The sequence below is a fragment of the Centrocercus urophasianus genome, unplaced genomic scaffold (genome assembly GCF_019232065.1).
Source record: "Centrocercus urophasianus isolate 14NV4802_14NV808 unplaced genomic scaffold, USGS_Curo_1.0 seq_55, whole genome shotgun sequence".
In the NCBI taxonomy this organism is placed as follows: Eukaryota; Metazoa; Chordata; class Aves; order Galliformes; family Phasianidae; genus Centrocercus; species Centrocercus urophasianus.
This window is the reverse complement of record NW_024885144.1, coordinates 806,938-819,785: the sequence shown is the minus strand read 5'-3', so window position 1 is coordinate 819,785 and position 12,848 is coordinate 806,938. Positions and strand designations below refer to the sequence as shown.

Here is a 12,848-nt window from a genome sequence, read left to right as displayed (position 1 = left end):
TCTCCTCTCCTCTCCTCTCCTCTCCTCTCCTCTCCTCTCCTCCTTCCATTTTCACTCCACTCCACTCTCCACTGCTCTCCTATTTTTTCAAACCTCAAATCTAAATTAAAGATACACTTTGCCTTTCCCATCAGGAGCAGCTACTCGCATTTGGGTTTTAATTCAATTGTTATTCTGTATTTTTTCCTTTTCACCACCTTACCACAGGAGCAGGCACTAAGCATGAACTGCCCACGTTTCATTATGAAGAATCACTGAGTTGCAAAAATAGGAAATGACACTCCTTCCCTGGGCTCCCACCATTCATTCACCAGCAAGGAAACACTAACAGGTACAGCCTCTCCGTTTAGGAGGATGTACTGAAATGCAGAGTGTTAAACATGTGGTGACCGTGCTGGGGGTTGGGGTCGGGTGGGCACACTGCATGGAGTAGAGAAGTTTTGTTCCCAGTGGAATGAGGGCTCTGGTGGCCGCATACACCAAAGGCAGCTTAAATGTTCTCATAGAATCATAGGATATGTACAAATGGAAGGAACTCACAAGGATCATAGAGTCCAACTTGTGCTTCCACACAGGAGCCCCCACAGCCCAAACCGTAACAGAATATCTTGAGTTGGAAGGGAATGTCCTGAGTCACAAGGGAAATGGTACACTGAGTGCTGACAGTAGTACCTTGAGAAAGCCCATGCTGGAAGCACTGCCAGTGGGGTAAGGCCTTGGATTTGGGTACAGCTGATGTTCAGGCTCCATCTTGGACGTGGGAAGCTTTGGCTGCTGTACTCCAGATCTGGGGCACCAGGGATGGGCACATGCATGGTGAGAGGGGTTCCCTTGGACGCTTCCACGGACACTTCTTGTAACCAAACTTGGCCAGTTGCTTGGGCTGATCAGGTCTGTCCTTACACATGGGCCTACCATGTCTTCATTTTAGTTTGGAATTAAAAATAACTCTCCTATCACTACTCCTACGTACAGCAGAAGCGTGCATTCTGAGTCCCCAGTTGAGTTTGGATGTTGACATTGGAGTGCCAGGAGGGGACTCTATTCTCTCTTTGGGTTACAGAGGAGCACAAGCAACCCATTCTCATGGAGACTTCTCCACCAAGAATAGCTGAAGTGAAGCCAGAAGACCTCCAGCCCAGCTATTTGGGCTACACCATTGATCCCCCTTCAAAACCATCTCCATACTCATAGCCAATTCTCATATCCGTACCCAGCTGCAGGCTGCCCAGAGCTGTGGGTGTCCCAGTGCAGGAGGTGCTCAAGACCATGGATGGGCCCTGGGCATCCTGAGCTAGAGGGGTGCAGCAGCCCATGGCAGGGGTGGGGCTGGGGGACTGTAAGGTCCCCTCCAACTCAACGACGCTGCAATTCTATGACACTGCCCATCTACAAGACCTATTTCCTCCCACCAGACATCGTGTCTTGGCCTGGGCTGCTTCCTGCACAAATTAAGTCAGCTTTGCCCTTCCTTCCATCTGAAGGGTACCTCTGAATGATGGCAGCTTGGCCCCAGGCACCAGCCCTGGAGAAGGACTCTCCCTTTAAGGAGAAAGGCAAAGCATTTTGTGCATGGATTTGTGCTTGTTTTGTCATGGGACGCATTACCATGAACCCAAAAGAGGAAGGAAAAAGGGGGGGGGGGAGCTTTTGCCTTTCTGGTGGGAACAGCAATTGAGCTAACTTTGTTTCCCCAGGGGAAAGGCACCAAAATAACAGAGGAAGGGGGGTGTGTTGGGGGGGAATGAAGCTAAAACGGCGACGTAATCTGCCTGGGAAAAAAAGCACTCCCAGCATTGCTGGTGAGCCCAGCCGCCAGCCTGCCGCTGCACAGGGACACATGGGAGGAGGCAGGGCATTGCCACTGCATGGTGCTGGTGGCACCCAGCCTGCATGTGGGGACAGCCACCTGCTCCAGCACTGTGCCTCACGTCTCTCCTGCAGAGCTCGAAGTCGGCTCCGTGCAGCAGCCCCCCCAGTGACCTCACCATTTATTCTCGCTGTGCTCTGACTTTCCTTGAGCAACGTGGGCCACGAGCCCACAGGAAGCGTGCCAAACAGGGCCGTGTCTGATATGCCCATGTAGGATGGAGGTTCCCACCTCTTGATACTGATCCCAGCATCCTGAAGCCCACAGGCAGCAGCTGAATGCTGCTGAGTGTTCCCAACAGAAACCTGCAGCCTGCGGGCACACAGCAAAACCCAGCTGGAAAATGCACTACCTGCCCCTGGGATGAGCATAGCAAAGATGAGCCGACAGAAGAACAAGGCCAGGGAGCAGAGCAGCCATCACCTTGGGGCATGCAACCTCCTCCACGCGTGGATGAAGTCTCCTTGTCAGAACGGACTGCATTTTTGCCATGTGCTCCATTGGCTGAGGGGGTCGGATCCCATTTGTTTTTGAGCAATGTCCCTATCTTCCTATTCTAGCTCTCCACGGGGGCTGCTTTTTCAGGCTGTCTGCTCAGGTGCCAGCACTCTGATCAGGAGCTCCTGTCTTCCAAAGCCTCACCTTACATTATGTTTGCTCAACTTATCTGCACTGGCTTTCCTAAGGCTGCATCTCTATTTCCCAAAGAACCACACTTGACTTAAACCATCTGTGTGGATCTGTGTGTTCTGCCTGCAGAGTGCTGTGCTGGATAAGTGCAGAGGGGCAGCAGGGGACTTGCAGAAGGCACTCTCGTTGTCTCTGCGCTGAGCGTAACCAGACCAATTTTATTATTAACATGAAATTTAATAACAATTACAGCAATGAAAGTAAACACAAAACCAAACAGCTTTAGGACACAACGCTCTCTGCCTCTGCCCTGTAGGGAGCTCAGGAGCCTCTCTATGAATTCAGGTGGGGAGCAGTCCTGGCCTGCAGATCAGCTCCTCTTCAGAACTGAAATGAGACACACAAACCAAGGGGTCACTGCAGAACCCAGAGCACTGGTGCTTCTGCCTTCCTTCCTCCCCTTACCCAGCAGGGCTCTTCAGACACTGGGAAACAGACATTTGCTTTTGGCCAGCCTCTAGTGCCTGGTTTCTATCAGTGTTGATTTTCTTACTTACAAATGAATTTTTTACTGACCAAGCCAATCTCATTCTGGGTACCAAATTAGGACTCCATGTTTCGCCACAAAGCTTTGCATGAATTGACTGCTGAGATTTGACTTCTGCCCTTGATGGAGTCCTCAAGTGGATGCTTCAAAATGGTTAAAAAGCAAATAAAATATCTGCCCAGTTGCCTCTTTGTGCACGTGCTCATGCAAGCTGGCTGACTTTTGTTCCTGCTCACATCCTGTAGCCCAACCCACAATCACAGGGCCATGCAGGTGTGTGGTTATGGCTGGAGAACAACGCAGCTGGACGTTGGCACCTAAATGGCAATAGGGAGGAAGCACCCTCCGGCTTTAGGAGGTGCTGGGAGGCAGCAGGAGAGACGGAGCCTGACTGTGCAATGGGGAGAGCCCTCAGCCCTGCAGGACTGCAGCAGCACAGCCCAGCGCTGCTCTCCCTCTGCTTCCAGCAGTGAGCACAGCACAGCTCAGAAGCGACAGGCTGGGGATGGACGGGGAACGGCTGCACACATCCCTGCCCTGTGCTCTGCACTGCCCACTGCCACGTGTCAAAGGAACTCGAGCAGAGCCGGATGCACCCTGCACACCCCTCTGCCCGCAGGAGCCCCCCCAGCACAGCCCCACGCTGGGCTATGGAGTTCAGGCGCTCTCGGAGGCGGTTCTGTGAGAACATTTCTCAGAGGGCAGTGCACTTTTATCCGAAATAATTTTCCATTCCATTTATATCTATATAATAGGAGGTGGCGCTGGGGTCCGAGTTTTCCATGGCCCCAGCCCTCATTTCCCCGGCCGGGCTGACCCCAGGAACAACAGAGAAAAGTTCAATGGGACAGAAGGAGCTGCAGCTCTGCGCTCCCACTGCTGCTGTGGGCACACGGACAGGGTGGCTCATGGACCAGAATCCATAGACTGCCACACCTAAGGGAAGAGCTGCACCTGGGAAGGGGTGCAGAGTGAACAGAGCTGAGGAACTCCAGGGGCTGCTGCAGCTCCAGAGCAGTCCTGCAGCACCGCGCTGCTCAGTGCTTGGATGCTGGGGAAACTGTGGTCTGACTCCTTATGAAAGGAGAAGTTATTCTTCCTGTTCAAAATAGTTTGATTAAAAAATATATACTTTTCCTTGAACAAACGTATCATTGGAAAGCATTTTGTCGCCTGGCTTGCTATTCAGAGAACACCATTTTGGACAAAAAGTGCATTTCACAGAGCAAGGAGCAGTGGCTGCATTGGAAGCGTCTTCTGCACAACAAAGCACTGCCTGGCCCTGCATGAGGGCTGCCAGGGACCGCCCCTACCCTGCGGGCTGTCACTCTGCAAGTAAGGAAACCTGCAGCAGGGACACAGAGAGACAAAGAAACCACGTGGAAAGAGTACAAGGAACACAGCAGAAATGAGGAAAGAGAAACAGCTAATGGCTGCTGCAGCAATGCCTATAGCCCTGTGTGATGGGGAGGACTCCACTGTCCTCATCCTTAGAAAGAAAACATTGACATTGATAAGGAAAATATAAAGACTGGAGTTTCACAAAGCTGCTGGCTCCACAAGCGTTTCTATCACTCACTGGAATATGCTGAAAGGGAAGGACCTGCAGGAGACAGACATGGGAGTTCTGGTTGACCAGCGGTTGACCAGCGGTTGACCACAAGGCAGCAGCATGTCCAGGTGGCAAAGAATGCAAATGGAACCCTGGATGCATTACAAAAAGCCTGGCCAGCAGGGTGGGACAGGTGATCCCCCCACCCTGCTCTGCACTGGGGAGGGCACTGCTGGAGCACTGTGTGCAGTGCTGGGCTCCCCAGCTCCAGGCAGAGCAAACTGCTGCACAGAGCCCAGCACAGGGTGCAGAGATGGTGGGGGCCTGGAGCACCTCCTGATGGGGAAAGGCTGAGAGCCCCGGGGCTGTTCAGCTGCAGGAGGGAAGGGGAGAGGGGATCTGACCATCCCTGGAGGCATTCAAGGCCAGGCTGGATATGACTCTGGGCAGCCTGGTCTGGTGGTTGGTGACCCTGCACTTGGCAGGGAGTAGAAACTTGATGATCATTGTGGTCCTTTTCAACCCAGGCCATTCTGTGATTCTAAGACCAACGCTTATGAATATCTAAAGGGAGTGAGGAGCGCCCCGAGCCCACCTCTGCAGCCCTCTGAAGCAAACCAGTGATCCCTGAGCCCAGAGCTGCACTGTTCTGAGGCCGCCTGCACGCCTCCTGCGCTCCCCATGCCACGATCCTCAAATTGGCAGCAACATAATAAGCACTCCTCCTAACTTCCTAAATGTCAAGAAAATATTTACAGGGCCCACTTCTGCGAAGCGTGTACGCCAGCCCAAAGGGCACGCATGCACACTTTGCTGGGTGCTGCCTGGCATGCTTTTCACAGCGATATTTATTAAACATTTGCGGTTTTCCTGCTGAAAAACCCAGTAAGAGTTGAATGCCAAAAAGTGGCTCCTCTGGGGCCGGAGCTGTCTGGGAGCCAGGACACAGAGCGGCTGCTCCATCCACAGCACGGGAGCATTGCTGGGGGAACCCGTGCCCTGCTGAGCCAGAGCAGGCTCTAACCCTAACCCCAGCCCTAACTCTAACCCCAGTGTTCACCATGATAGGGGTACTGATGGAGATTCTAACCATAACCCCGACCCTAACCCTATGCCTAGCCTTAACCCCAACCCCAACTGTAACCCAAACCATAACCCTAACCCAAAACCAAAGAGGGGTTTTGATGGAGAACCTCACACTAACCCTAACCCCAATCCTCACCCCGATCCTAAATCTAACCCTAACCCCACCCCTCACCCCAAGCACGGACCCTCGCCGCCAAATCCATTCACATCCCATGCTTCTCAGCCCACAGCTCCGGGCCCAGCACACAGCCCTGCCCTGCTCTGGGGGCGCACGGCCGGGCAGAGGCGCTGGGCTCAGTGCCCCCGGTGTGCCCTGAGGGCAGTGCTGCACCGCAGTGTGACCCCACACTGATCTGCAGCTTCCACCACAGCGCTTAATTGAAAGTTTTCTAATGAGCTGTTTAAATAGTAATTAGAGGCCAGTGCTGAACGGGGAGATAAGTCTTGTGGGTATCTCACCCTGCAAGAAAGGACCTGATAAGAAAGAACTGAATGATTTTCTTCTGGGATCAATTCCAAAGAGCAATTATCCCCTTGATACCACGCTGCTTAAACAGGAATGGATTGAAAAAACACTTTGCCAGAGCTGGTGGTGAATGGGCCGCATTCCCAGCGCCGCACAGGGGAGGGCTGGAGGCTCCTTGCCAGCACCTGAGATAGGAGATGATCCCAGCGGTGCCGGTACCGCCTCGTGTTTACATCAATAATCACCAAATTTTTTAAAAGCTTCCTGCAGATGGGAGCACCAGCAGCAGGACAAGCTCTGTTCCCTGATGGGTTCCCAACTCAGTCGTTCACTTCTAGGCTCAGGTGCTGCGCCCTGGCAACGTGCCACCGTGCGACTGCAGGCCTGGTGGAACACTCAGCAGTCATCCCCCAGTGCTGTCTGAGTATTAAGCGAGCTCAGACTTTGTAACAGGTTTATTTTCTTCCCCTTTACCGCCTCTGGTGTTACAGTGCAGAGCACTGATTCCATGGGGCTATTGGAAAAAGACAGGGCTGCACTCAGATAGTTTTTTGGCACGCTCCAGCAGCACCAACATCTGGAAGGGACTCTGCAGTCAATGGCACAAGAAGTAACAGGCCTGTGGAAGTGGTGGAAAGCAAATCCAGGAGGGACATTTTAGACTGCAGTACTTCTCTTATCCTGAAGGGCATCTGGCTCTTTATGCACAATTTCCCCCAACTCCTTTGTTTTGATGATGATTCCCAATTATGGTAATTACTGAATTTCATTAGCGATTTCTACGGCTTGTGCCAAAGCCATTAAGAAAAATATGAAACATCATTTCCACAGCTGATTTTGAGAAACCCACCCAGCAGAGCCCTCACAGCCCAGCACCTTCTTGCTCTTGTGCTGAAGCCCAGACAACCTGGGCAGTTCCCATCTGCTTTGTCGAGAAGATCAGGTTTTTTATCTACCCTGGCATCACTTACTTTCAGAAAATCCGTATCTCATCTTATCCATTTTCCATGTTCTTAATTATTCTCTATTTTAATCTTCATTCTAAAGCTTTGCATACTACAAGATTCAGACTAATAGACTCCTACGTGCCGAGCACACATTCTCCCTGCCCCAATAAATGGACCTATTTGCTGTTCTCCATCCAAACCACCAGCCCCTGTGCTTTGACAGATTTACTGCAAACCCTTCTTCCGCGACTCTGGCTTGCTGCTGGTACTTTCCTATTTCTGGAGAAGCTGGCCGGTCCTACCTGCCTGCAAGGAGGACTCAAATGCTGCTTCCATTTTGGTTCTGGTGCTTCCCATTCCCAAGCACATGAGTCACCTCCTCCCAGCCTACATCTCCATTGCTACCGAAAACCAGGGCAAAGTGTTCGTTTTGTTTCAGGACTATACTTAGCTTACCTTTCACCTCCATCCCATCCTCGGCACACACCAGCCCCACTTCTTCTTCCCGGCTTCCCTTCTCATTTATATGGCTGGACGCCTTCCAGGAGTTTCACAACCCACCATTTGCCATTTCCTTTAATAACCCTGACAAGGTTGTGCTCAGCCTTGCTTTCAGCCCTGCAGCCCCCAGCCCTGCCCAGCGCCGCGGGAAGCTGGCAGGGCTTTCTATCAGCAGGAGGGAGCTGCTGTTGACTCACAGCCTTCCTGGCTGCAAGGCCAGGGGCCATCCTGTTTGCATTCGGCCAGGGGATGGGGCAGTTAACCCTGCCATGGGCCTGCTGGGTGGGGATGTCCAGAAGCAACACCTGAATTGCGTTGCTTACCTCCAGCCTTGTGCCCTGCTGGCCCACACCAGGCACGAGAGGAGCGATGTGGACAGGTGCTTGCACTCATTGCAGCCAAGGGGCCAGGGGAAATTCTTGGAATCATGCAGAGCTTGCTCACAACAGCTTTTCTTTTTAGATCTCTCCTTTCAGAACTCTCCAAAACCATTAAAGGCTTTGCTGAGCCATGCAGCACAGAGTGCCTTTAGTGCAAACCCACAAAATATCCACAAAATTGGAGGAGAGAGGTAGGTGGGAGGAGGGAAGCACTAGGAACTTGCCTTGGGAAACAGCTCTGCATGAGCACACCTTGCTGCAGGAAGGAGGACCACGCACTGCAGTCCTGCCAGAGGGTCCTGATACACACCCAGCTCACAGATGCACAAACCCCAGGAGCAGGACTCCAACTCTGCAGCCCCGCATGGAGCCTGCTGCCAGGTGCTCTGCCCCAGCCAGGTCTGCCCTGTGGCAGGAGGAGACGTGGGAGCCTGACTGTCAGCTGCATGCCCTGCCTGCAGGCTGCTCCTGCGCCAGCCCTGGGGCACTGCCACCTTGCAGCGTTTGTACTGAGAGGAGCAAAGCTCTTCAAAAGAGAACGAGAAACACTGCAGCTCTTGGAAGGGCTCCAGCCTTGGCTGGGACGTTGAGACATGCCTTGTGCCTTGGAGGGGATGGGAGTCCCCTTGGAAGATAATCAGAGATTTCAAGTTTCTCCTACTTCCTTCTATTTACAAAGTCAGTGAAGACAGAAAGCTGGTTCTCCACCCCACATGCAACAACCTTTGCTCACAGCAGCATGGGGACACCTCCATGCCAGATGACCATGAAGTCCTGGCAGCCTCAGTGATCAACAGCCGCAGGGAAGGAGGTGTTGGGCTGTGGGATGGGTACCAAGCCCCAGGAGCAGGGCAATGAGATGAATGCTGGAGGGACTGCACTTCCTGCAGGCTTGTCCCCAGAGGCAAGCACACGTCCCAGCAGCCCGAGGTCCTGGGGCACTGCCAGCCCTTGCAGCATGATCAAGTACCGCTGTGCCCACCTCTGTTCAAACAGGAACGTGAACAGAGCCAGTCCAACACAGACCTCTGCACCCAGACATAGAAGAGCTGAGTGATGTGCATGGCCTTGCACCATCTGTGCTGACGCGCAGACAGAGCAACATGTCCTCTGCAACATGCACAGGGATGCCAGGAAGGGCTCCTGGATGGAGAACCTGTGGCAAAACCTCCAAAGCAGCTGGGGGACCCGTGGTGTTCGGGTGGAGGCTGCTCCTGGGTTAATCTCATGCCTTAACCTGAAGCTCACCCTACTGCTGCAGGAAGCTGAATTCCTCTGTTCAGAAAGTCCCGTGGCCCCTGGGCTATCCTGGCGCTGGGAAGAAAAGCAGAACCAGATTCCTCAGCTGTTCCACAGCACTGAGGAGATGTCGGACACGTGTTGAGGGAATAACGGAGCCTGGTGATACATTATAATCACGGTGATGTTTATACAAAGCAGGAAAGGTCACGCACTGACTAAACAGCTTGGCTTTAATGGTTAGGGGCAGCCAAGAGACACAGATTGCATTCTTGGCTCCTCAGGAGACACTTCCATGTGCCGTGGGTTCCCCTGCTCTACCAGCAGATAGACTTGGCCTCGGGGCAGGGCTGGGGAACCTGAGGTCAACTGTGCCATGCATGGGGAACCCGAAGGGAAGAACTGCTCACCAACATGCAGAGCTGGGCTGAGAGATAATCCTCAATACCCAAACGGGAGGAGCTGAAAGGGCTGACTGTGACTGTGGAATGAGGACGGAGTGTCGGGCATGGGAAGGGAACACAGTGCTCAGGTTAGGGTTAGGGTCAGGGTTAGGCGGACACCACCACTCCCTTCAGGAGCATCAATCTGGAGGGGGACTCTCAGATACATGGCTATTCCTGAAGGACAAGGAGATACTGATAGGGCAGCTGTCAGCACACACCAATGGCAAAGCCCAAATCTTTAGTCCTGCTAGAGCGAGCAAAGAGCTCAGCAGGACAATCAGACAAGCCCAGCCCCACCATGATGGCAATGGAGATGCAGCACCCAGCAGCAGCACATCACTGGGCAGGATGGGGGTTTCTCAAGAGCCAGGGGCACCGTGTGGCAACCACAGCCAATGCCAGTGTCATCAGGATGGTCCCGCAGCCGCTCAGATCAGGGCAGCCCCTTCACTTCCAGGCTGCCAGGATGCTCTCACAAGAATGTGACGTGGATCTTCCTGCACCTTGCAGATGGCTGAAAGAGCAGTGACACGAAAGAAATGGGAAAACGGCAGGTTGAGCTCTCCTTCCAGGGAAAATCCAGGAAAGCTCACAGATACAAGCAGAGAAGAGCAGAGACAGTGGAACATGGAATCAGCCAACTGCCCTTCTGCACTGAGACATCACATTCAAATGAGGCCCCAGCGGGAATCGCAGGCAGACTCACCGCCAGGATGAAGGCTGTCGTTCCCAAGGCCGCCAGCAACTGCATTGCAGACCAATGAAGTCACGATGGATTCCCATTCACAGCTACAGAACAAACGTGAGACGTGGAAAATGCTGTGAGTGGGATCCCCCTGCCCTCCGGTCTGGTGCACATTGTGATTGCTGAATTTGTGGCAGACAGTTCAGGTTGAGGAAAGAGCCTTTTTCTTCTGTGTCTTCATGAGAAAGGAAGGGTATTTGTGTTGGATTGCCCAGGTGGGTGCCGTCCTCTGCACGGATCAGAGCAGAGTCGAGATGCTGAACCTCAGCCACAGCTCCATGGGATGGAGCCAAACACTAGGTACACCACTCAAAACAGAGCCATAAAGAAAATCCTAAAACCTTCCTTTTTTTTTTTGCACAGGATAAAGAACAGCAGAAACAGGCGAATGTTTTCATTATTTGGGAAATCCTCCTGGCAGACATGCTCAGCGCAGTGGACTCAAACAACCTCTCATTCTTTTGTCTGTGTTGGCCATTCCTGTAGCCGTCTCATTTATGGAAGAAAATCTGTGACCTCCTGTCAACCCTGGACTTTGTACGCTTCTATATGCCCAAACCAGGGAGAAGTCATGAGAAAAATTGCTTTTCATCAACAATCAGAAAAGAGGAAAACCTGGAAGAGGTGAAGGGACTGCAGGGAAGTGCAGAGCACTGTGACCACCGTCTGTCGAAGTCAAATGCGAACACCTCTGCATGGGCAGCTGAGCTGCTGCTGTCCTGAACCGAGCACTCGAGGGACGGAGCCCTGCTCTCACTGCTGAACAGCCATGGGAGAGTCACGTCCTACTATGACTCAGCCTTATGCTGTTCAGAAAGATGATGTCTTCCTATCCGACCCCAGGGATCTAGAAATGCATTTCTTCCTTTCACTCTAGGAAACCTCAGGCCTGGTTCAAAGGAGAAAAGCGAAAGCTCAGAAATTAGGAATTTAGCAGCCCCAAATGGCACTGCCATCCTGCCACAAGGCAACTGTACGTCCAGGGTGAACAGCCCGAGCACGAGCAGAGGCTGTGAGGACAGGCTGAGGCAGCAGGTCCCTCCGCCCCAGCTCTGCAGGATGGTGAGAACAACAGACCCAAGGCAGACCCATCTTTATTATTAAGTTAATACAGCCTGGGATTTTCCATGCGGCCACTTAGAGTTGGCACACAAAGCCCACTGACACCTCCAGCCCCTGATGCAATCGCCTCACTGGAAGCCCCATGAGAGGCAGAGCTGGGGACGGGTTGGTGGCTGCGGAGCCAAGCGCCGTGCCCTGCAGGAAGCCATTTGTCTGCAAGGCGAGGAAGCAAGGAGGTTCTGGAGACGGCAATCCCATGCAGCTTCTCGCTGGTTTTCCCAGCTACCGATCCAAAAGTGCCTGTGTTTACTTCCAGCCTTCCTCTCTGCTCGGCTGCCAAGCAGCCCTAACGACCGGCAGCCCTAACGACCGGACGCAAAGCGCTCCACCAGGAAACGCTCTGGATCGCAGCAGACAAAAAGCCCACTGCAGAGGGACGCTCCCCACGTTAACCCTGCCCTACCTGGGTCGCAGCAAGGTGGCCAAGGTTACTTGTGGGCAAGTGAGCCCCAGCATCCCAGCCCCGCAGAGCCCTGCTCCACTGGCTCTGCTGCCGGATCTGAGTTTTGCACCGTGGGCTGCTCTGCGATGCCATGCAGTGTCACACCCAGGCGATGCTGAGGAGCCGGCAGGAGGAGGGACATGCTGAGCAACCCAGATACAGCTCTACGTTCAAACCCACATGCAGAGAAGGCAGAGCAGCAAGCTGCTGAGCACCAGGAGTTGTACCAGGCACAGTCCTGGCTTCCCACTAAATGCTGCCAGGACAAGAGGCAGAGCCCTCAGCCAAACTATGAGACTCGGATTCTGCATCGGGGCTCAGAAGACCAGGCCTGGCGCTGCCCCAGCCTCTCCTGTCACCCTGGACATGTCCCATACTGTTTCATCTCCCCACTTCCAGCCTGTGAAGTTACCGCACTGCCAGGTTTTGCTGCGGCACAACCCTGCCATCACTGTGTGCCAGGGCATGGCCACTCCGTGGGTACCCAGCTCACTTGGCAGGGGAGGAGAGGCAGGAAAGCAGGCAACAATGAAAACAAAAATCCATCCAAGCACTTGACGTGCTTGTCCCCAGCTCCACTCCAAGTCCACCTCCATTCAAAGGACAGACGCTCACCTTTTACCACTGCAGAAAGAGAGAAGTCTTGCCATGCCTCAGCCCCTGGCAGTGATGTTTGCAGCATGTGGCCACAGAGCAGGGTGAGCCTGAGAAGCAGCCACTGATAAATAACTCTGCACACAGTAAGATTTGCTCCATCTCCCCTGTATTCAAAGATGCGTTAAAGCAGTTACCAACTGATCCTAAATAAGATATGGCACTGTTACTACCCTGCCTTGCCAGTGCAGCAGCTGATGAGATTTTGCTCCAATTTCTTA

The 12,848-nt window shown here is 53.2% G+C and overlaps 1 protein-coding gene across 8 annotated transcripts in view; it reads right to left on the bottom strand.

The window, feature by feature from the left end:
• Window positions 1-12,848, bottom strand: part of EXD3 (exonuclease 3'-5' domain containing 3) — a 244,883-nt gene that overhangs the window by 42,744 nt on the left and 189,291 nt on the right. Inside the window, exon 21 of one of the 8 annotated variants that reach the window (XM_042835841.1) lies at window positions 2,013-2,887. The exons of the other annotated variants lie outside the window; for them this stretch is intronic. Coding sequence (XP_042691775.1) covers window positions 2,882-2,887 — 6 coding nt within the window. The 3' untranslated portion in view covers window positions 2,013-2,881. Of the gene's footprint in view, window positions 1-2,012; window positions 2,888-12,848 lie in introns of those variants that run through there. 8 annotated transcript variants of the gene reach the window in all.